Genomic DNA, 25,716 nt, shown 5'->3' with positions numbered 1-25,716 from the left:
GTGTAATCAAACTTGCAAACAGCAAAGACAAAGAATGTTGAAAGCAGCAAAAGGGAAGCAAATCATCACATACAAGGCATTTGCAATAAGCTTATCAGCAGATTTCTCATCAGAAAGTTTGGAGGCCAGAAGATAGTGGATTCAAAGTGAAAAGAAAAAAAAACTCTCAACGAAAACTCGTATTTGGCAGAACTGTCCTTCAAATATGTGGAAAAATTAAGACAGAAAAGCTGAGGGAGTTTGTAACCACTAGAACTGCCTTGCAAGAAATGCTCAAGGGAGTCCTGCAAGGTGAAATGAAAGGACACTCACTAGACAGTAACTCGAACCTATATGGAGAAATAAAAATCTCAATAAAGGTAAATATAATTATAAAAGCTAGTATTATTTAACAATGGTTTATAACTACACTTTTTGTTTTCTACATGATTTAAGAGACTAATACATTTAAGGAAAAACAATTATTTGTGTAAAAGCTAATATTACTGAAACTTTGGTTTGTAACTACAAATCTAGTTTTCTACATAATTTAAGAGACTAATGCATTTTAAAGAATTATTAGTTTATGTTTTAGGGGACACAGCATATAAAGATGTAACTTTGTGACATCAATAACTAGCTAGATGGGCTAAGGGAAGAAGAGAGAAGACTCAAATTACTAAAATCAGAAATGAAAGTGGGGATGTTACTACCTTGTCTACAGAAATAAAAGGGATTAGAAGAGAGCACTATGAATATTTGTACACCAAAAAGTTGGATAACCTAGATGAAAGGGACAAATTCCTAGAAACACAAAACCTACCAAGACTCAATCACAAAGAAATAAGAAATCTGAATAGACCTATAAGTCCTAAGGAAATTGAAGCAGTAAACAAAATTATCCCAACAAAAAAAAGCCTTGTCTCAACAAACTGAGTATATGGGGAATATACCTCAACATAATAAAGGCCATATATGACAAACCTACAGCCAACATTATATTCAGTGGTGAAAAGCTGAAAGCATTTCCTCTAAGATCAGGAATGAGATAAGGATGCCCACTCTTGCCACTTTTATTCAACATAGTATTGGAAGTCCTGGCTACAGCAATCAGAGAAGAAAAAGAAATAAAATGAATCCAAATTAGAAAGGAAGAGGTACAACTGTCACTGCGTGCAGATGACATGATACTATACATAGACAATACTAAAGACACTGCCAAAATACTACTAGAACTAATAAATTCAGTAAAACTGCAGGATATAAAATTAATATACAGAAATCTTTTCTTTCCATACACCAACAACAAACTATCAGAAAAATTAGGAAAACAAACCCATTTACAGTTGCATCAAAAAGAATAAAATACTTAGGAATAAATCTAAGGAGGTAAAAGTCCTGTGCTCAGAAAACTATAAGGCACTGAAGAAAGAAATTGAAGATGACACAAACAAATTGAAAGGTATACCTCATGGATTGGAAGAATTAATATTGTTAAAATATCCATCTTCCCCAAGGCAATATACAGATTCAATGCAATCCCTATCAAAATACCAATGGCATTTTTCACAAACGAGAACAAATAATTCTAAAATCTGTATGGAAACACAAAAGACCCCAAATAGGCAGAACAGTTTTGAGAAAGAGTAACAAAGATGGAGATACAACACTCCCTGATTTCAAACTATACAACAAAGCTTATAGTAATCAAAACAGTATGGTACTGGCACAGAAACAAACACATAGATCAGTGAAACAGAATAAAGATTCCAGAAATGAACCCATGCTTATATATGTCAATTAATCCACAACAAAAAAGGCAAAAGCTTGCAATGGGAAAAAGACAGCCTCTTCAATAAACAGTTTTGGGAAAACTGGGCTACTCTCTCACTATATACAAAAATAAACTCAAAATGGATTAAAGACTTAAGTTACAACCTGAAACCATAAAACTCCTAGAAGAAAACAGGCAGTATGCTCTTTGACTTCAGCTTAAGCAATATTTTTTTTGCATCTGTTTCCTCAGGCAAGGGAAACAAAAGCAGAAATAAATAAATGGGACTACATCAAACTCAAAAGCCTTTGCACAGTGAAGGAAAGCACAAACAAAATGAAAAGGCAGCCTACTGAGTGGGATAGGAGATTTGCAAATGATAGATTTGATAAAGAGTTAATATCCAAAATAAACAATTCATAGAACTCAACATCAAAAAAAAAAGCCCAATTAAAAAATGGGCAGAGGACCTGAATTGACATTTTTCCAAAGAAGACATACAGATGGCCAAAAGACACATGAAAGATGTTCAACATCACTAATCATCAGAGAAATGCAAATCAAAACCACAATGAGATATCACCTCACACCTGTCAGAATGGCTATTATCAAAAAGACAACAAATAACAAGTGTTAGTGAGGGTGTGGAGAAAAGGGAAATCTTGTGCTCTTTTGGTGGGAATTTAAATTGGTGCAGCCACTATAGAAAATGGATGGAGGTTCATTTAAAAAAATTAAAAATAGACCTGACATACGATCCCACAATTCCACACTGGGTATTTTTCCAAAGAAAACAAAAACACTAATTTGAAAAGATATATGCTCCCCTATGTTCATTGCAGCATTATTTCCATTAACCAAGATATGGAAGGAATATAAGTGCCCATCAATAAATGAGTGGATAAAGAAGATGTATATATACAATGGAATATTACTTAGTCATAAAAAGGAATGAAATATTTCTATTTGTGACAACACAGATGGACTTAGAGAGTTTTATGCTAAGTGAAGTAAGTCAGACAAAGACAAATACTATATGATTTCATTGATATGTGGAATCTAAAAAACAAAGCAAATGAACAAATATAACAAAATAGAGAGTCATAAATGTAGAGAACAGGTGGTTGCCAGAGGGGAGGAGGGTGAAAGGATGAGTAAAGTAGGTGATGAAGATTAAGAGGTACAAATTTCCAGGTGCAAAATAAGTGAGCCACAGGGATGAAATGTACAGCATGGGGAATATAGTCATATATTATATAGTCATATATAATAATGTAGCTTCTTTGTATGGTAACAACGTAATTAGACTTATCATGGTGACAATTCTGTAATGTATAAAAATATTGAATCACTATTTTCTGCATCAGGAACTAACATAATGTTCTAGGACAATTATACTTCACAAGCAAACTCATAGAAAAGGAGATCAGATTTGTGGTTACCAGAGGTGGGCATGGAGGAGGGGGAATGGGATGAAGGTGGTCAAAAGGTACAAACTTTCAGTTATAAGACAAATACTAGGGTTGTAATGTACAATATGATTAATATTCTTAACACTGCTGAATGTTATATATGAAAGTTGTTGATAGAGTAAATCCTAAGAGTTCTCACCACAAGGAAAAAATACTTTTTTTAAAATTCTGTACCTATATGAGATGATGGATGTTCACTAAATTTATTGTGGTCATCATTTCATGGTATATGTAAGTCAAATCATTATGTTGTGTATATTAAGCTTATACAGTTCTGTATGGCAATAATATTTCAATAAAACTGGAAGAGAAAAGGAAGGAAGGAAGGAAGGAAGGAAGGAAGGCTGGCTCTGAATCTGACGGTTTTGCTGGTGAATTCTACCAAACATTGAAAGAATACCAATCCTTCTCAAACTTTTCCAAAAAATTGAAGAGGAGGGAACACTTCTTAACTCATTCTATGATGCCAACATTACCCAAATACCAAAACCAAAGACACTACAAGATAACACTGATGGAAATCCTCAACAATATACTACTAAACAGAATTCAGCAGCATACTAAAAGAATTATACAACATGACCAAGTGGCATTTATTCCTAGGATGCAAGTATGGTTTGGCATATGAAAATCAATGTAATATGCCACATCAACAGAATGAACGGGGAAAAATGATCATCACATTTGATGCAGAAAAAGCATTTGACAAAATTCAACACCTTTTCATGATAAAAAAAACACTCAACAAAATAGGAATAAAAGGAAACTAATTCAATGTAATAAAAGGCATATATGAAAACCCCACAGTGAACATACTCAGAAAAACTCGAAGTGTTTCCTCTAAGATCTGAACAAGGCAAGGATGCCTGTTTTCCCACTTCTATTCAACATAGTACTGGAAGTTTTAGCCAGAGCAATTAGGCAAGAAAAAGAAAAGAAATTGGAACAGAAGAAGTAAAATTATCTGTTTGCAGATGATATGATGTGTAGAAACCCTAAAGCTTGCACAGAAAAACCCCATTAGAACTAATGAATGAATTCAGCAAAGTAACAGGATACAAAGTCAACATGTTAAAAAACAAAACCAAAACCAGTTGCATTCCTGTACACAATGAATAATTTGAAAAGGAAATTACAAAAACAATGTCATTTACAGTGACATCCAAAGGAGTAAAATACTTAGTAATCATCTTAACCAAGGAAGTGAGAGACTTGTCTAATGAAAACTATACACTATTGCTGGAAGAAATTAAGACATAAATAAATGGGAACACATCCTATGTTTGTGGATTGGAAGACTTAATATTGTTAAAATGTCAATACTACCCAAAGCAATCTACAAGTTCCAAAACAATTCAGTCCAATCCCTATCAAAATTTCAATAACTGGAACTTCCCTGGTGGCACAGTGGTTGGGAATCTGCCTGCCAATGCAGGGGACACGGATTTGATCCCTGATCCGGGAAGATCCTACATGCCACAGAGCAACTAAGCCCATGCACCACAACTACTGAGCCTGTGCTCTAGAGCCTGTGAGCCACAATTACTGAGCCCATGTGCCACAACTACTGAAGCCTGCGCACCTAGAGCCTGTGTTCTGCGACAAGAGAAGCCACCGCAATGAGAAGCCCGTGTGACACAACAAAGAGTAGCCCTTACTCGCCACAACTAGAGAAAGCCAGGGCACTGCAATGAAGACCCAACACAGCCAAAAATAAATAAATAAAAATAAATAAATAAAATGGTTGGTTTTTAGATAATCAACAAGTTGGTTTTAATAATCAACTGTATAGCACAGGGAACGCTACTCAATACTCTGTAATAACCTATATGGGAAAATAATCTGAAAAAGAGTAGATATATGTATAACTGAATCACTTTGCTGTACACCTGAAACTAACACAACATTGTAAATCAAATATACTCCAATATAAAATAAAAATTAAACTATATATATATATATTTTTTTAAGAGGTAATTCCTTGGTGGTCCAGTGGTTAGGACTGCACTTTTACTACCAAGGTTCCAGGTTCCATCCCTGGTTGAGGAACTAAGATTCTGCAAGCTGTGCGGTGTAACCAAAAAAAGAGAGAAAAAGGAAGAAAGAAAGAAAGAAAGAAAATAAATAAATAAAATGGTTGATTTTATGTGATGTGAATTTTGCCTCAATAAATTAAAAGGGTTTGGGAATTGCATGACAAAGGAACTCCATGGCTGATGATTTTTAATGCTGTCACAGCCTAAAAGCCCATCTCACCTCTTTCTTTGCCAGAACCACGTTCAGGCAGCAGCCAACTCCCCAGAACAGCCTTGGTGTCGGCGGGTCATTCGGTGAGCCGCGCTGGGGCACAATTTTGGTGGCACTGTCCTGCCCTCCCATTTCAGTGTCCCCATGTCTTACACATCCTGTTCACACTAAAGCTGAAGTGAGACAGGATATCCAGGGACTTGAAAGTAGGGTTTGCTGAGAGGTGACTCAGGAAGATGGATTCTCTAAGTACCTGCCCCTCCGAGGCTGTGATTTCCCCTTTGGTGGAAGATACTTAGAGTAGTCAAACTCATAGAGGTAGAAAGTAGAATGATGGTTGCCAGGGACTTGGGAGAAGGAAAGATGGAGAGTTATTGCTTAATGGGTATAGAGTTTAAGTTTTACAAAATGACAAGTGTTATGGGGATTGATGGTGGTGATGGTTGCCTAACAATGTGAATGTGTTTAATACCACTGAACTGTACACTAAAAATGGCTAAGATGGTAAATTTTGTGTTGTACGTATTTTGCCACAATAAAAAAAAAGGTGGAAAAGAAAAAGCTTTAAGGATGAAAATGTATTTTTAAAATATCCATCCATAATCCAGATTTGGGGACTTATTCTTTAAAATTATTTTCTCTCATGTGACGTTTTCCCATGCTTATTTTAAATTTTTTCGTGATCAGGATCCGGCTTCAGACACCTAGTTATGCTGTCCTTATATTTATATACAGCTGGTCTTGATGTTATTGTAGAAGTAAAAAGAATATTATTTTATTACATATTAGATTACTTATTAGATTTAGATCTAATTCTGCTCTGTCATTTTGGAGAGTGAGGCAACTTCTCCAAGGACAGAGCATTAGATTGATCCAAAGTTTCCACAGATTGCGCACTCCCTGACTCCCTGCCCAGAGTTCTCTCTACCTACCACGCCTCACATTTACTCTTTTTTAAAATATTTATTTATTTATTTATGGCTGTATTGGGTCTTCATTGTTGTGTGCGGGCTTTCTCTAGTTGCAGCGAGCGGGGGCTACTCTTCATTATGGTATGTGGGCTTCTCATTGCGGTGGCTTTTCTTGTTACAGAGCACAGGCTCTAGGCCCGTGGGCTTCAGTAGTCACCGCATGTGGGCTCAGTAGTTGTGGCTTGGGCTCTAGAGGACAGGCTCAGTAGTTGTGGCACACAGGCTTAGTTGCTCTGCGGCATGTGGGATCCTCCCAGACCAGGGCTCAAACCTGTGTCCCCTGCACTGGCAGGCAGACTCCTAAACACTGCACCACCAGGGAAGACCCTCACATTTACTCTTGAATTTAAAATCTGGAATGGAAAAGGTCTTTATTTAGATTAAAAAATAAATTTAAATGTTTTGGTTATGGCTATTATTCTCTTAAAACAGGATGGCAGAGATATCTGGCAAAAAAATAATACCTATTGAATTAGAGATGATTTCACAAATATTTGATTTAGTTAGATTTAGTAAACAAAATAACCACAAATATCCACCAAAATACTACTTTTAAATATACACAGCATGTCTGCTACATTTAAATTGCAAAGCAGCATATGTTGGAGTAAAATATATATATATATAAATTTTCCGCATTATTTTGCTTTTAACTCAAAATCAGTTACATTTTACCCAAACCCATTGTGTCACTATTCGAACACTTCCTGTGATTTCTCAGCTCTTTCCTTTGGTTTGAGAGCAGCTTGCTAGTGTTGAAGAGGAAAAGAGAAATATGTTTTATTGGGCCCTTGCCAGGGGCCTTACCCATGCAATCTTAGATTATGTGTAAAACCCTAGGAAATGGGTAACACAGCCCCATTTTGCAAATAAGGAAACTGAGGGTCAGAAAGATTAAAATACTTGCCCAAAGGCAGATCAGCCCAATTTCAGAGCCCATCTGCCTACCCCATTGTTCACAAAACTCCATTACTGCATAACTATTTTATGATCGCTGTTAATGGAAAATGTCCAGATTTTTCTGGTCAGATCTGGGCACATTCTGAAGCTGAATTTAATAGTAAAAGTGTGTAGGTGCTTAGGAATAGAGAGGAAAATTCTGACCAATTTCGAAGGAAAAATAAATTTCATGTTTCAATCCTGAGATAATAGACTTTCATACAAATAGTTTACATAGCTTTTGTTTTAAAAAATTGAACAGGAATGTTTTCCAGCAGTGACAAAAAAGGAAATTACATAAACCACGCGTCCTCCGGGAACTCAACCAGGAGATAGATGTGGTGTTCTTTGTCGGTTCCGTAGATGGTATTTCCAAGTAAAACGTCGCATCTACTCTGGCAAATTCATAATATTCTTTAAGTAATTATGTGCAGCCTAGATCTCTCTTATTTAATCTGGAGGTTCATCACTGCAAGTTCTAGAAGAAGTCACAGTCATCTGCTTGTGTTTACACAGGGTTCGTTCACAGGGGTGGGTGCAGGCCTGGGTCAGTGGATGTGGTGGAATTCTGTCTGAGACAGAAAGACACGCAGATACTTTAGTACATTCCTATGGCTTAAAGTCAATGAAGCCGCAGCAGGGTAATTCCAAACAGTCTCGGAAGGTTTCACAGATTTTCCAGATCCCTCCTGTAAACCTTGCTTAGAATATTCAGAACTTCTTTGTCTCTGAGCCGGGAATACAGTGTCCTACAGCATTCCATTTCCTTAGTGACTGAAACTTACGTGGCAATTTAAAAATCGTTAACTTTTTTTTTTAACATCTTTGTTGGGGTATAATTGCTTTACAATGGTGTGTTACTTACTGCTTTATAACAAAGTAAATCAACTATACATATACATATATCCCCATATCTCCTCCCTCTTGCATCTCCCTCCCACCCTCCCTATCCCACCCCTCTAGAAGGTCACAAAGCACCGAGCTGATCTCCCTATGCTATGCAGCTGCTTCCCACTAGCTATGTATTTTACATTTGGTAGTATATTTAAGTCCATGCCACTCTCTCACTTCTTCCCAGCTTAGCCTTCCTCCTCCCCGTGTTCTCAAGTCCATTTTCTACGTCTGCGACTTTATTCCTGTCCTGCCCCTAGGTTCTTCAGAACCTTTTCTTTTAGATTCCGTATATGTGTGTTAGCATACGCTATTGTTTTTCTCTTTCTGACTTACTTCACTCTGTATGACAGACTCTAGGTCCATCCACCTCACTACAAATAACTCAATTTTGTTTCTTTTTATGGCTGAGTAATATTCCATTGTATATATGTGCCACATCTCCTTTATCCATTCATCTGTTGATGGACACTTAGGTTGCTTTCATATCCTGGCTATTGTAAATAGAGTTGCAATGAACACTGTGGTACATGACTCTTTTTGAATTATGGTTTCCTCAGGGTATATGCCCAGGAGTGGGATTGCTGTGTTGTATGGTAGTTCTATTTTTAGTTTGTTGTTGTTGTTGTTTTGCGGTACGCGGGCCTCTCACTGTTGTGGCCTCTCCTGTTGCGGAGCACAGGCTCCGGACGCGCAGGCTCAGTGGCCATGGCTCACGGGCCTAGCCGCTCCGCGGCATGTGGGATCTTCCCGGACTGGGACACGAACCCGTGTCCTCTGCATCGGCAGGTGGAGTCCCAGCCACTGCGCCACCAGGGAAGCCCTATTTTTAGTTCTTAAAGGAACCTCCATACTGTTCTCCATAGTGCCTGTATCAATTTACATTCCCACCAACAGTGCACAAGGGTTCCCTTTTCTCCACACCCTCTCCAGCATTTATTGTTTGTAGATTTTTTGATGATGGCCATTCTAACTGGTGTGAGGTAATAAATCATTGTAGTTTTGATTTGCATTTCTCTAATGATTAGTGATGTTGAGCATCCTTTCATGTGTTTGTTGGCAATCTGTATATCTTCTCTGGAGAAATGTCTATTTAGGTCTTCTGCCCATTTTTGGAGTGGGTTGTTTGTTTTTCTGATATTGAGCTGCATGAGCTGTTTGTAAAATTTGGAGATTAATCCGTTGTCAGTTGCTTCATTTGCAAATATTTTCTTCCATTCTGAGGGTTGTCTTTTCATCTTGTTTATGGTTTCCTTTGCTGTGCAAAAGCTTTTAAGTTTTATTAGGTCCTGTTTATTTATTTTTATTTCCATTTCTCTAGGAGGTAGGTCAAAAAGGATCTTGCTGTGATTTATGTCATAGAGTGCTGTGCCTATGTTTTCCTCTAAGAGTTTTATAGTGTCTGGCCTTACATTTAGGTCTTTAATCCTTTTTTTTTTTTTTCGGTACGCGGGCCTCTCACCGTTGTGGCCTCTACCATTGTGGAGCACAGGCTCCGGACGCGCAGGCTCAGCGGCCATGGCTCACGGGCCCAGCCACTCCGCGGCATGTGGGATCTTCCTGAACCAGGGCATGAACCTGTGTCCCCTGCATCGGCAGGCGGACTCTCAACCACTGAGCCACCAGGGAAGCCCTTTAATCCATTTTGAGTTTATTTTCGTGTATGGTGTTAGGAAGTGTTCTAATTTCATTCTTTTACATGTAGCTGTCCAGTTTTCCCAGCACCACTTATTGAAGAGGCTGTCTTTATCAAAAATAAGGTGACCATATGTGCGTGAGTTTATCTCTGGGCTGGGCTTTCTATCCTGTTCCATTGATCTATATTTCTGTTTTTGTGCCAGTACCATACTGTCTTGATGACTGTAGTTTTGTAGTGTTGTCTGAAGTCCAGGAGCCTGATTCCTCCAGCTCCATTTTTCTTTCTCAATATTGCTTTGGCTATTCGGTGTCTTTTGTGTTTTCATACAAATTGTGAAATTTTTTGTTCTAGTTCTCTGGAAAATGCCATTGGTAGTTTGATAGGGATTGCACTGAATCTGTAGATTGCTTTGGGTAGTAGAGTCATTTTCACAATGTTGATTCTTCCAATCCAAGAACATGGTATATCTCTCCATCTGTTTGTATCATCTTTAGCTTCTTTCATCAGTGTCTTATAGATTTCTGCATACAGGTCTTTTGTCTCCTTAGGTAGGTTTATTCCTAGGTATTTTATTCTTTTTGTTGCAATGTTTCCTTAATTTCTCTTTCAAATTTTTCATCATTAGTGTATAGGAATGAAAGAGATTTCTGTGCATTAATTTTGTATCCTGCTACTTTACCAAATTCATTGATTAGCTCTAGTAGTTATCTGCTAGCCTCTTTAGGATTCTCTATGTAAAGTATCATGTCATCTGCAAACAGTGACAGCTTTACTTCTTCTCTTCTGATTTGGATTCCTTTTATTTCTTTTTCTTCTCTGATTGCTGTGGCTAAAACTTCCAAAACTATGTTGAATAATAGTGGTGAGAGTGGACAACCTTGTCATGTTCCTGATCTTAGAGGAAATGGTTTCAGTTATTCACCATTGAGAACAACGTTGGCTGTGGGTTTGTCATATATGGCCTTTATTATGTTGAGGGAAGTTCCCTCTATGCCTACTTTCTGTAAGGTTTTTATCATAAATGGGTGTTGAATTTTGTCAAAAGCAAAAATCATTAACTTTGAATAGAACTCTTTATAAATTTCACAGTTCATTGGAACCTACGTACTGATTATAACCTCTTTTTTGCTTAAGATGTGGTGTTATCTTTAAGAAAATATATATATACGTATGTGTGTTGTCTTGGAGCATAACAATAATAACAACAAGTATTGAGCATTGCCATACTAAAAGCTTTACATACATTAGCCCCTTGAATTGGCAAAATAGCTTTGTGAAGTCAAGATTAACACCCCTATTTTACAGACCAGGACCCTGAGGCATGGGAGGTGAATATGTTAGTTGCAAATATATCTCAACAGTGAAGGAGAACTGGGATCGGAGCCAGTCAGTACAGCTCTGAAGCCCTCCTATGGGTACAGGAGCCTTGGTCAGAGCTTCAGAGTGAGGGCCTGAGGCTCAGACAGCACATGGGAGAACGCTTACTAGAGTGTTGTTAGACCTTCCTTTTCTTCCTCACATTCTGTCTTACACTCCAATCCAAAGTGGCTGCACTGACCGTGACCTGAACTGAGTGTCACCATCCGTTTAAATATCTCCACAAGAACATCTGATTATTCCCAGACATGTAAGCTTCCTGTGCCTTGTATATTATTTCAGGAGAATGGTTGGGGATATCCTGTGTTGATGCATGACAGAAGGAAATTGAGAGCAGTTAATATTTTTTTTTGTAGGACCCGATATTTGTGGATTTGATGTCAAGAAAGTTCATGTTATTTTACATTTCAAGAATCAGTATCACTCAAACAAGAAATCAATCAGGTGTAAGGTAAATTCTTTCATATTCAAATCAGTGATCATGTTAACTCTTGCCAGATAATAACGTAAGTTTATAGAAAATAGTTTTGACCTTAAACTATTTAAGTGAACTATGGATGGGCCTTGTCTGTCCTGTCCCTGCTTTCCAGTTTAGCAGGCCTGTTAGAGACACTTGTCCACCACTTTGATTGGTTTGGTTTCCAAAGTTTTTACCCACCGGGAGGGTACACTTCTCACTGTGAGCCATGACGTTGATTTATAAAATGCCCCATAAGGGTTACGACAGGATGCTCACGTTTCAGCTATACCCATCATCATTAAGGAATGAAATATTCAGGGTGAAAAAAAATTCTGGTGAAATTAATCTTCAAAATACCAAAACAATTTAAAATGGGAATATTTCTAAAATGAATGCATACATGCTTTACATTTTTACCCAGGGGATCCTGTGAAAATGACATTTTAGGTCTTAGGGCCTGTTTATAACTCAATGGCCCTACCCGGGGCTTCTCCAAAGAGGCAGCTTACATTAAGTCCCTGGTGTGTGGGCCTGTGAAGGGGAAGTACACTCCCTAAAGCTCATCCCCCGACACTTTGAAGGTAAGCACCAGGAAGCAGGGACCTGTCCCCCGAGGCATCCCCAGCACCCATAGCCTCTGTGCATCTGGGCAGGAGGCCAGTGTATTTCAAGATCATTGACAGCAAGGAACGGAAGCATCCGTAACTGTCCCTTATTCAGTCTCTACCTGAGCAGGGGGCGCTCGGCACCCTCACAAAGCCCCAGTGAGTCTCTGTTGGCAGCATGGTTTCTCACCGGGTCCTGCCTGCTGACTTGATGGTTCTAAAGGATCAGCAGGTCCCCCATGTACTCAGAGGCCTGACACCCCTCCCTTGAGCATGGAGGGGAGCTCAAAATCCAAGTCTTCCTCCTCCACCTTAGTGTTGGACCAGAGGACCAGTCTTCATGATATGATTCCCGAGCATTTGTTCAGTTGCAGCTCAGGCATGCAGGAGAGAAAGGGGATGACACTACCAGATGGAGGCTGTGAGGTCTGGCCTGGACTGTGCCTGGGAGGCCAGAGCTCGGTCACTTGCGGGCAGCAAGCCTGCGGGGCCCTGAGTGGCGCTGGCAGGCGCACAACTCCCTCAGGCAGGTATTGGTATTTCTGCAGCCTGTTAGAAAAATAGAGACAAGTCTGCTGAAGGAGCCTTGGAGCCTTGGATCATAGCAGCTAGTCAGCATCACGGACTCCTCGGTGAGGAGCAAGGTTATCTTCTCGGGGCTCCGATTCACTCTGCAATGCTGTAAAAGAAACGCAGTGGTCAGCCCTCAAGGATTTTCAAGGAGGAGGTCTGGCCTGCATTGTTAAAAAAAATACCTCAGGAGATTGATTCAAGATAGCGGAGTAGACAGATGTGCGCTCACTCCGTCTTGCGAGAACACTGGCATCACCACTAACTGCTGAACAATCATCGACAGGAAGACACTGGAACTCACCAAAAAAGATACACCACATCCAAAGACAAAGGAGAAGCCACAATGAGATGGTAGGAGGGCTGCAATCACAATAAAATCAAATCCCCTAACTGCTGGGTGGGCAACTCACAAACTGGAGAACAATTATACCACAGAAGTTTACCACTGGAGTGAAGGTTCTGAGCCCCATGTTAGACTTCCCAACCTGGGGGTCTGGCAACAGGAGGAGGAATCCCCAGAGAATTGGACTTTGAAAGCTAGTGGGATTTGATTGCAGGACTTCAACAAGACTGGGGGAAACAGAGACTCCACTCTTAGAGGGCACACACAAAGTCTTGTGCGCACCAGGACCCGGGGGAAGGAGCAGTGACCCCATAGGAGACTGAACCAGACCTACCTGCTAATGTTGATTGGTCTGCAGAGGAGGGGGTGGGCGGCTGTGGCTCACTGCAGGGACAAGGACACTGGCAGCAGAAGTTATGGGAAGTACTCATTGGCGTGAGCCCTCCCGGGGTCCTCCATTAGCCCCACCAAAGAGCCTACTCAGGCCAAACAACCAACAGCGAGGGAACACAGCCCCGCCCATCAGCAGACAAGTGGATTAAAGTTTTACTGAGCTCTGCCCACCAGAGCAACACCCAGCTCTACCCATCACCAGTCCCTCCCATCAGGAAGCTTGCACGAGCCTCTTAGATAGCCTCAACCACCAGAGGGCAGACAGCAGACACAAGAAGAACTACAATCCTGCAGCCTGCCGAAGGAAAACCACAATCAGAGAAAGATAGATGAAATGAAAAGGCAGAGGATTATGTCCCAGATGAAGGACCAAGATAAAAACCCAGAAAAACAACTAAATTCCAGAAAAAGAATTCAGAATAATGATAGTGAAGATGATCCAGGACCTTTGAAAAAGAATGGAGTCAAGGATTGAGAAGATGCAAGAAATGTTTAACACAGAACTAGAAGAATTAAAGAACAAAGATGAACAATACAATAACTGAAATGAAAAATACACCAGAAGGAATTGATAGCAGAATAACTGAGGGAGAAGAATGGATAAGTGACCTGGAAGACAGAATGGTGGAAATCACTGCTGCAGAACAGAATAAAGAAAAAAGAATGAAAAGAAATGAAGACAGCCTAAGAGACTTCTGGAACAATGTTAAATGCACCAACATTCGCATTATAGGGGTCCCAGAAGGAGGAGAGAGAGAGAAAGGACCCGAGAAAATATTTGAAGAGATGATAGTTGAAAACTTCCCTAACCTGGGAAAGGAAATAGCCACCCAAGTCCAGGAAGTGCGGAATGTCCCAGGCAGGATAAACCCAAGGAGAAACACACTGAGACACATAGTAATCAAATTGACAAAAATTAAAGGCAGAGAAAAATGATTAAAAGCAACAAGGGAAAAATGACAACATGCCAGGGAACTCCCATAAGGTTAACAGCTGATTTCTCAGCAGAAATTCTGCAAGCCAGAAGGGAGTGACGATATATTTAAAGTGATGAAAGGGAAGAACCTACAACCAGGAACACTCTACCCAGCAAGGCTCTCATTCAGATTTGACGGAGAAATCAAAAGCTTTACAGACAAGCAAAAGCTAAGAGAATTCAGCACCACCAGACCAGCTTTGTAACAAATGCTAAAGGAACTCCTCTAGGCAGGAAAGAGACTAGAAACTTAAAACAACCTTGTAAATGTATAGTCTGCTATATCAAAACCTCATGGGAACAGCAAACCCCCAAACTACAATAGATACACACACAAAAAAGAAAAAGCAACCCAAGCACAACACTGAAGATGGTCATCAAACCACAAGAGAAAAGAACAAAAAAGGATAGAAAGAAAAAAGACCTACCAAAAAAAAAAAAAAAAAAGGTACTTCCCTGGTGGTCCAGTGGTAAAGAATCCACCTTCCAATGCAGGGGACACAGGTTCGATCCCTGGTCAGGGAACTAAGATCCCACATGCTGCGGGGCAACTAAGCCCACACGCCACAACTACTGAGCTCACGAGCCTCAACTAGAGAGCCTGCGTGCTGCAAACTACAGAGCCCATGCACTCTAGAACCCGCGCACCACAACTACAGAGCCCATGCACCCTGGAGCCTGAGTGCTACAACTAGCGAAGTGAAAACCAGCATGCCACAACTAGAAAGAAGCCCGCCCGCGGCAAGGAAGAGCCCGCACTCTGCAACTAAGACCCGACACAGCCAAAAAAAAAAAAGACCTCGGATGTTCTAGGGAGGAAGGGGTGGCGATCAACAGACAGGGAGATGGGTGAGATTGTTAGGTCAAGGCTTCAGCGGGATGCAGAACACGGGAGCGTTTTGACAGATGATTCAGGTGTAGGGTCCACACGTCTTGATGATGTTTGGATTCTGGGTGCTGAGGGTATGGATGATGACTCTCAGTGGCGTTGCTCTGAGGGGAAATAAAGGCCAAGAAAGGGGTCAGGGCAGACTCAGGGGGCATGTTTAGAACAGTTGGTTGTGAAATCCAGGCAGACATTGAGGTAGAGGTGTCGAATAAATTGTTGGAAACTTTGGGTCTGAAACTCGGCTGATGGTTGGGATTAAAGATGTTGGCTTGAAGCTGTTTGCATATGTGTGGGTGTCGATGTTACCCCTCAGGAGGCTCTGGGCCGGTGGACAAATCCCAGAGGGTGCCAGCCATGGGGCCAGCAAGCCCAAAGTCTAAATTAAGAAAGACAAGTGGAGACAAAGGCAGGCAGAGAGCAGGGGGAAAGCGTTTGGAGAATTGTGCACTCAGCTGTCACGGCAGGCTACAAGGGTTGAGGGGGACACAGAGTAGGCTGTAATACTGGTCCCGGGACAGAGTCATTGTCTGCGGTGTGGCAGAGCAGAGGGGTATTGAAAAGACGTTTTGATTGGGTTCTTAGCAGGGAGAGACTCCTCCTGACAGAGCCTTTATACTGGGGCAGTGGTTCCCAAACTTGAGCAGCGTCAGAGACCCTGGAGGGCCTATGAAAGTGGCCAGAGGGTCCACGAGGCTCTGATGCAGCAGTTCGGGGCTGACCTGGGAATGGGCATTGCCCATGTTCCCCCAGTGATGCTGCTGCTGTTGGGGTATGGTGCAGGGGTCCCCTCTGCTGCTGACAGTCAGATACGTCCTGGTCACCCCCAGCCTCCCCAGACACCCTCCCATCCACCTTCCAGCCCTCCTTTATTTTTTATTTTATTTATTTATTTATTTTTGGCCACACTGTGTGGCATGCAGGATCTTAGTTCCCCAACCAGGGATCCAACCCGTGCCCCCTGCAGTGGAAGCGTGGAGTCTTAACCACTGGACCACCAGGGAAGTCCCCAGCCTTCCTTTATTGAATGTTAAATGCTTTCCTTGTGTCCAGCCTGGGGCTTTAACCATGACCAAAAGGCACACCAGGCCTGCCCTCCCCAAGCTTAAATTGTTGGACAACACAGAGAGTTAAAAATTCTCCCTTGTGTTGAGAAATAGAGTGGGCTTCATTTGGTGTCTTTCAGAATGCAGAGCCAGAAGTTGTTTTGCATATAACTTTTCTTAAGTCCAACAACACACTGGTCCCTCGGTTTACACCAATCACCCCATCATAACTGCCTGGGGGATTATAGGTGAAAGCCATTGTCTTTGCACAAAAGGGAATCAGCCACTCAAGAGAAGGCTGCCAGTAGTGAGGAAGTATTCTACAAAGGGGTGAGTCTTCTGTAGGACACCCTTTCATTGTCAAGTCAACCCCTATTTCTAGAACGTCTCTGCTTTCTGTTTACAACAAGGCTTTGACCCATGACGATTTATGCTGCATATCTAGACCTGCCTTGAAACGTTAAGGGTCTTATTCTTTTCCTTTTCTCCCCCAAAACATTCAGGTTGATGGCTTCACACACCTCTACACTCTGATTTTAAGACCAGACCTCACTTACGAAGTGAAAATTGATGGTCAGTCGATTGAATCCGGCAGCATAGAGTATGACTGGCAGCTCACATCACTGAAGAAAATGGAGAAGGCTTCAGCAGAGTCTAAGGACTGGGACCAGGCTACAGAGGGCAAATCCCAGGTGTGGATTTTTCCCGCAGAACTGCTAGAAAGTGTACAAGTGTAGTTCGTAAGTACCCAAGTACCGTACAATTGCTGCATGGCTGGGAATCATGATGACAGCATTAGAACAATCAAAGTGCCCTCCTCAGAGCACACATGCTGAGACCAGCCACACAGGCTGCACACTTCAAGGTATTGTGAAAGAGTTAAAATATCTGAGATGAAAGCAAGTAGGGTTTGTTTTTGTAACCAATTTTTTTTTAAAAAAGGAAAATGTATCAGCAACCTTTATAAAAATGATTTTCTTGTCATTCTGCATTTGAGCATAAGTATTTTTGAGCATCATACGTGTGACTGCCAACCAAGAATCAATTATCGTAACAGGTATATATTAGTTTCCTAGGGCTGCCATAAAAAGGACCACAAACTGGGGGCTTGAAACAACAGAGATGTATTCTTTCAGTTCTTCTTGAAGCCAGAAGTCAGAAATCAGCAGGGCCGCACACTCCGTCTGAAGGGTCTAGGGGAGAATCCTTCGCTTCTTCCAGCTTTTGGTGACTCCCAGCGTTCCTTGGCTGTAGACACATCACTCCGATCTTTGCCTCCTTTTCCACATAGCCTTCTATTCTTTTTGTGTCTCTTCTTTCTCTTATAAGGACATTTGTCATTGGATTTAGGGCCTACCTGGATAATCCAGAATTATAGAATGACCTGTCTAGAGATCCTTACCTTAATTACATCTGCAAAGACCCTTTTTTCCTAATAAGGTCACATTCCCAGATTCTGAGACTTAGGACGTTGAGAAATCTTTTGGGGAACTCAACCTGCTATTAAGCTACTTTTTTTTTTTTCCATTTACGTTAGTCATTGTTGTAACATTCTTCTTTGTACACCAAACATTATGCCAAAATGTAAGCTATTTATCTTAAGACAATTGTCTTTGCCATAACTGAGAGTACTATAACTGATGTTTACAATTAATTTCTGGCAACTTAAAATACTAGTGGCATTGCTGTCTAATAGTCAAATACTTCATCATAGATGGAATGTAATTATGAAATTAAAATGGCATCTTGTTTAGACTTAAATTATTTGGCAACCCTTTTCTTTCATAGATGATCAAAAGTAAACTTCCATGAATTTGGAATCCATGTGTCCAATCAATGAGAATGTCTTCAGATTAGAGTAAAATCCCAATCATATAAGGCTTCCCCATCATTTCTCAAGAAAAAAAAAAAAGGCGGGAAGTTTTACTCTCCCTTTCTTACCTTCAAACCAAAGTAAAAAAAGTAGTTTTTCACCTGGAAAGAGCATTTACTTTAAACAAGGTACAGAATGGCAAAGAAACTGACGCTGAGGCTCCCAAGCTCAGGAGATACGGGTCTTAGGACTGAAATCCTGGCTGCCTCTGGGCTACAAGGATGCCATCCTAGCAGTGCAGGTGTGCCTTGGTGCCGGGTGTACATGAGGCAGGTCCCCAGAAGAGCCAAATCATCCTTTCAGAAAGCTCGTTCCCAAACTGGCCGTGTTCTGTCCATATGTTCAGTTCTGTGTGATCTCCTAAACAGTGTGGTTCTTTATGGTGTTACCATTTGATAACCCTCATTATAGAGAGTCGGCTACTGACTGAGTTGTAATCATTTCCTGGATCCCAACACAAGACTGGCTCACCTGTTGCCAGTTGGGGTCGGGGCAAAGAGCAGTAGGAGAGATGATTAACTGCCATGTGCCATCGTTGAGAAGTTCTAGAGTAACGTGGAAAAGCCACAGTCTCAGTGCAACACTTTTACTATTTCTCAGTTATTCTGAAAGAGAAAACATCATTGTACACCATTTTTATGCTTTGATGTGTTTATCTGAATTATTATTAATCCAGAGCAAATTTTTCTCATCCATTCATTTATTCAACAAATATTTATTTGGGACTTCCCTGGCGGTCCAATGGTTAGGACTCCACTGCTTCCATTGCAGGTGGCATGGATTGGATCCCTGGTCGGGGAACTAAAATCCTGCAAGCTGCAAGCCGTGTGGTGGGGAAAGAAAGAAAGAAAGAAGGAGAGAGAGAGAGAGAGAGAGAGAGGGAGGGAGGAAGAAAAAGAAAGAAAGCTCCATTTAAAAAAACAAAAAAAATGTATTCAACACCTATTAAGTCACCTTCACATAGACATGTGTATATATGCATGTGTAGAAATATGTATATATGTGTATGTGTGTATATAAGTATGTGTATACCTGTGTTTTATTTGTTAAGATTTATTATTTATTTATTTATTTTATTTATTATTACTGTTTTGGCTGCATCGGGTCTTAGTTGTGGCATGCGAGCTCTTCGTTGTGGTGTGCGAGCTTCTCTCTAGCTGTGGGGCGCAGGTTCCAGAGCACGTGGGCTCTCTAAGTTGCAGCACATGGGCTCCAGTTGAGGCACATGAGCTCAGTAGTTGTGGCGCACGGACTTAGTTGCCCCGTGGCATGTGGGATCTTAGTTCCCTGACCAGGGATTGAACCCGCATCCCCTGCATTGTAAGGCGGATTCTTTACCACTGGACCACCAGGGAAGTCCCCTGTGTTTTATATATATGTGTATAGTGTGAGTATATATATAAGGGCTGAATAATATAACTGCTTTTCTCCTGCTACCCAGCAGTCCTCAGGTAAATCTTGGGACATTCCTTAGTTGTCCAGCCTCTCTCTGGAACAGTCCATATATGACCATGATGTAGAAGTACAGACTTAACCTAATCAGCAGTAAATATGGCCCGTCTTCCCAACATCACTTTTTGCCCCATCATTTTAACTTTGGCCACTATTTCGAGTTTTCCACAGCACCGTTCCTCTCAACAGCATGGGAAGAGTGCTGTCATCATAGGTGCGGTTAGGGAGAAAAAGCAGGCAGTGCGTGGTCCTGAAGCCCCCGGTGAGGGAGGGAACCCCAGCACTTAGCCCTTCGACCATCAAATGGAGGAGGACACGGGGAAAAGTGCAACCAGGGTCACAGGTGTGCCCCTGCCTCTTGGGAGTTAAGAATTTCCTTTCTCAAATCTGAGAATCTAAATTTTTTCCCCCTACACATATTTTAAGGACTGGGAGAAGCACCTTCTGGATGCCAGGGCCAGCAAGCCGAGTGACTGGAACAGCGAACTGGATGGGGACTGGCAGGCACCGATGCTGCAGAAGCCTCCATACCAAGTGCGTGGCATCTTCTTCCCTCCAGCCCCCTCCCCACCCGTGTCCCCAGGGTCGACCACATACAGTTTGTTGTTGCAGGATGGCCTGAAACCAGAGGGCATAGACAAAGATGTTTGGCTCCATCAGAAGATGAAAAACACCAATTATTTGACGGAATATGACCTCTCAGAATTTGAGAACATTGGTGCCATTGGACTGGAGCTTTGGCAGGTCACTTGGTTTTAAATTCGCTTTAGTTTAATAACTCTGGACTTCAGCCTAAACTCCTTAATTCACATAGCTAGTATTTGAGCTCCTGTTGTGTGCCGGGCACCCCTACCTGGACCCAAGACATACAGTCGTAGACAAAATGGACATCCTTCCTGCCCTGGGTACTTCTTGTCTGCCTTGCTGCTCCCTGGGAATTTGCCTGGAGCTGACCTTGTGGTGCCTGTCAGCTTTAGGATAAGACTGAAGTTTCAGATGTAGCATGTCCAGGGTGGAGCCTGAGATTCTGCATCCCCAGCAAGCTCCCTGGCGGTGCTGATGTTGCCCATCCATGGCTCACAGTTTGCACAGGAAGGTTCTCGAGCATCGGTTCTCAAACATCACTGAATGCTCGAGTCACTGGGGAGTTCTTGAAAGTCTCAGTGCCCCGGTGGTACCCCAGACCAGCTAAATCAACATCCCTGGGGGTGAGACCAGGCATTAGGAGTTTTTTTAAATGTTCTTGGTGGTCCCCATATGCAGCCAAGTTTGAGAACCAGTGCTCTGGAGGGAATAGATATTCTAGAAAAGGGTATCTGCATGTCCTACTATTGACAGCTAATCACTGTTACAGTACTGAGCAAATTACAGCTGTTTATTTTGTGGAAAGTTTCATTTTTCACATCAGTAACGAAGGCCTTATTTTTATCCACAGGTGAGATCCGGAACCATCTTCGATAACTTCCTGATCACAGATGATGAAGAGTACGCTGAGAATTTTGGCAAGGCCACCTGGGGTGAAACCAAGGTACAATGAACACAATGAACTTTTCTTTCATAATACAGTTATTTCTGTACTTAAGTCTCACATATAGGAAAAGCCTTGATGAATTTTTACTAATGAACACCCCACCCAGATCAAGATATAGAAGGTCGCCAGAGCTCCGGGAACCTCCTCACGACCCCTCCCAGCAAGCACCCACCCTCAAAGGAATAATGGTTCCACTTCCATCACTGTAGATGGATTTGACTCCTTTTGAAATTTATGTAAATGTAGCTACCCATTATTTATTCATTCAGGTAGTGTTGCGAAGTTCATTCATATTTTTGCATACAGCAGTAGCTTGTTCTTCCTTTGTGAATATTCCAGAAGGTATGTATCCATTCTCTGTGGATGCAGCTTTGGGATGCTTCCAATTTGTGGCCTCATGGATAAAGCTGTTCCCATCATTCCTGTACATGTCTTTCAATGGACACATGCCCAGGAGTGGACAGGCTGGGTCACCAGTTCTTACACAAACGTTTTCAGTGTGTCATCCTGTTTACATTCCCTTCCTCATCGTCGAGAATTTCAATTGTATCGCATCTTTGGCCATGCTAGGTATTACTGTCAGTTGTTGTTGATGAGTCAGTTTTATTGAAGTATAATTTACATACTGTGAAATGTACAGTTCTGTGAATTCTGACAAACACATATAGTTATGAAACCACCACTAAAAATCAAGATGTACAACACTTTCACCACCCCAAAAAGTCTCCTTGTAACCAAGCCCTCCCCTACTCCAGCAATCACTGATCTGATATCCGTCTTATAGTATTTTTGAAGTATAGTTCATTTACAACGTTGTGTTAGTTTCAGGTGTACAGCAAAGTGATTTATTTATAAATGTATATTCTTTTTCAGATTCAGAATATATATACTTTTTCAGATTCTTTTCCATTATAGGTTATTGCAAGATATTGAATATAGTTCCCTGTGCTATACAGTAGATCCTTGTTGTTTATGTCCCTATAGTTTTGCCTTTTCCAGAATGTCATATAAATGGAATCATATAGTATGGAGTCTTTTTGAGCCTGCTTCTTACACCAAGCGTAGTGTCTCCAAGATTCCTCCGTGTTGCTGAGGTTCACTCAGTAGTTTGTATCTTCTTATTACTGAGTAGTTTACCTGCTCACCAGCTGATGGACATTTGGGTTGTTTCCAATTTTTTTTCTTTTTTCTTTTTTTTTTTTTGGCTGCACCACGGGGCATGCGGAATCTTAGTTCCCTGACCAGGGATCGAAGCCGCACCTCCTGCAGTGGCAGCAGTGGAGTCCTAACCACTGCACCACCAGGGAAGTCCCAGGGGTGTTTCCAGTTTTTAACAGTATGACCAAAACTGCTATCAATGTTGCGTATAGTTTTTTTGTGTGGACGTGTGCTTTTATTTTTCTTGGGTAAATACCCAGGAGGGGGTTGCTGAGTTGTATGGTGTATCTTTAACTCTATGAGAAATTGCCAACCTGTTTCCAGAGGGGCTGCACTGTTTTTCAGTCTCTCCAGTCTCACCAGCACTGGGGACTGTGGGTTTCTATAGGTGTGTAGTGGTATCTCTGTTTTGTTTGCATTTCCCTGATGACGAATGAAGGTGGGTACTGTTTCATGGCTTTTGTGGCCATTTGGAGATCCTTTTCTGTGAAATACCTGTGTTTTAATATGTAAGTTTTGTTATTATTCAGGTATGGTGAGGCCAGCAGATCAGGAGATGACCTCCATCAAAAAGATGGTTTATTTTACTCACAGATCCCCAGAGGAGGGGCCACGCCATGCCATTCAGGGCCACATGGGGAAGCACCAGGTTTGGTCAGGTGGCACAGGGAGAGTGTGGAAGATGTAGGCAAAAAACTTTGTTTTGGTTTTTTGCAGGAAGGAACAGATGAAGCTGGATAAGCAGGCTTAGGATTGGCTAGTTTTAAGAATTTCAGTGGGCTCTGGGGTACTGGTTGTCTAGTACCTGGCTGTGGGATAATTAAGGCAAGGAGAAATCAGCCCTGAATTGAGCCCAGTAGTGGAGGTCGTTAGGGATGTGAGCTCTGAATGTAGTTTGCATATGAAAAGAGTGCTTTTTGGCATTTACTATCTCTAAGAATGGGCCCCCTTGGAGGGGCCATCCCTCCTGGGTCAGCAAGGCCCCAGATATCAAAGCAAGAGAAACATATGGTTGATACAGCCTGTTTATGTCGCTTGCCCACTTTCGCATTGGGTTATTTGACCTTTTCTTATTTAGTTGTAGGTGTTCTTTATATATTCTGTCAAGTTCTTTGTCAGATAAGTGCATTGTAAGTGTCCTTGACCACTCTGTGCTTTGCCTTTCTATTCCCTCAAGTGTGAAGCACTCCTGTATTTTTTTTTTAGTGTGTATTTTGAGGCCCCTATCCTGAGAAACCAACTTAAAAACTTAGCTCTGCCTTCACATAAAGAAGATAAAATATCTTCCATCAGTACAAATTCATTTATAACTCTTTGGAGCTAGAGTATTGACACTAAAATGTATGCTTTTAATGGGCATAAACATTTTGTTTCTCATGTTGCTAAGCGCCAATAACTAAATGGTGGCGCCGCTCACCCATAAGGAGAGAGTGGTCAGTGTCTTCTGGGAGTGCCATGACTGAGAGAGCAAGGTCTTGGAGGACCCTCCACACTGTTTAAGCCAGAAACTTTGGGTTGTTAAATTGCATGCCGGTGAGTTTAAGTTAAGGGTGATACACAAAACATCTTCCTGCTTTTAATCAAAATCTCCTCATTCCCTTATTTTCACTGATAAGGCGTCTTCTGTGTCATGTCCGTCACACTGGGACCAACTGCAAAGCAGGTGCTTAAAATTTGAGGGCTTCCCTGGTGGCGCAGTGGTTGAGAGTCCGCCTGCCAATGCAGGGGACACGGGTTTGTGCCCCAGTCTGGGAAGATCCCACATGCCGCAGAGCAGCTGGGCCCGTGAGCCATGGCTGCTGAGCCTGCGCGTCCGGAGCCTGTGCTCCGCAATGGGAGAGGCCACAACAGTGAGAGGCCCGCGTACCGTAAAAAAAAAAAAAAAAATTGAACATTTTAAGGCATTTCAGGGGAAAATTTCCCCTCCACTGATGAAAGGTGGTTATCGCTAAGTGATTTTCTCATGAGCCCTTTCTTCTGTTTTCCTTTTTTTAAAATTATTTATTTATTTATTTTGGCTGCACCGTGTCTTAGTTGTGGCAGGCGGGCTTCTTAGTTGCGGCATGCATGCGGGATCTAATTCCCCGACCAGGGATCGAACCCCGGGCCCCCTGAACTGGAAGCGCGGAGTCTTACCCACTGGACCACCAGGAACGTCCCGAGCCATTTCTTCTTGAATCTGATTTCTGCAGCAAAGCCTTCCTAAACTCTTTTTTCAGGAATGACTATGGGACATTTCTTGACGTGTCTTCACTCATCTAACCCTTCTTTTAATCACACATATCTGGAATTGCTCATTCAGGCTCTGAGTCCTCTTCTCATTACTCATTCACTTGTCAGCTGGTTGAAGGACCGGCCCAGGTGCTCTGGGAATAGAAGAAGGAGGGTGTATCCATTTCCTGGGGCTGCCATAACAAATCACCACAAACTTGCTGGCTTAAAACATCACAAATGTATTCTCTCCAATTCTGGAGGCCAGAATTCCAAAATCAGTATCAATAGGCTTAAATCAAGGCATCAGCAGGGCCTTGCTCCCTCTAAAGGCTCTAGGGGAGAACGCTTACTTCGCCTCTTGCAGCTCCTGATGGGTCCTGGTGCTCCTTGGTTTGTGGCCGCACCCTTCTAATCTTTGCTCCCATCTTCACATGTCCTTCTCCTCTTCTGTCTCTGTTTGTGTCAAATCTCCCTCTGCCCCTCTCTTATGAGAACATTATGATAGAATTTAGCATCCACCTGATAATCCAGTAGAAATTCTTCATCTCAACATGCTTAATTTAATCACATCTGCAAAGACCCTTTCCCCATAGGTATAAGGTTACATTTACAGGTTCCAGGAATTGGGACCTGATTACTGGGGGGTTCTTTTTCAGCCAATCCCCAGCTGGTGTGGAGGCTTCTAGAAGGCAGGGGTAGGCTGCATGCTGACACCCAATCAGCCCACAGGAAGCATAATCCCCAGCTGCCGGGGTCTTTGTTTCTTTCTCCAGGGCCCAGAAAGGGAGATGGATGCCATACAGGCCAAGGAAGAAGAGAAGAAGGCCCGAGAGGAAGATGAGGATGAGCAGATGATGGGCAGGTTTGGTGGGAGAGAAAATATCTTCAAAGGATTCCACAAGAGGAATGAACTTTAA

General features: G+C 41.8%; 1 protein-coding gene across 1 annotated transcript in view; it reads left to right on the top strand.

Moving 5' to 3' along the window:
• CALR3 (calreticulin 3) overlaps positions 1 to 25,716 on the top strand; it is a 30,937-nt gene extending 5,221 nt beyond the window's left edge. The window contains exons 4-9 of the mRNA XM_060146628.1: positions 11,646 to 11,740; positions 17,075 to 17,263; positions 20,323 to 20,430; positions 20,509 to 20,640; positions 21,332 to 21,424; positions 25,573 to 25,716. Coding sequence (XP_060002611.1) covers positions 11,646 to 11,740; positions 17,075 to 17,263; positions 20,323 to 20,430; positions 20,509 to 20,640; positions 21,332 to 21,424; positions 25,573 to 25,716 — 761 coding nt within the window. The remainder of the gene's footprint in view (positions 1 to 11,645; positions 11,741 to 17,074; positions 17,264 to 20,322; positions 20,431 to 20,508; positions 20,641 to 21,331; positions 21,425 to 25,572) is intronic.

The sequence above is a fragment of the Lagenorhynchus albirostris genome, chromosome 3, assembly GCF_949774975.1.
Source record: "Lagenorhynchus albirostris chromosome 3, mLagAlb1.1, whole genome shotgun sequence".
NCBI classification, from domain to species: Eukaryota; Metazoa; Chordata; class Mammalia; order Artiodactyla; family Delphinidae; genus Lagenorhynchus; species Lagenorhynchus albirostris.
The sequence above is the reverse complement of the archived record's forward strand: the minus strand, read 5'-3'. Positions and strand labels throughout refer to the sequence as shown.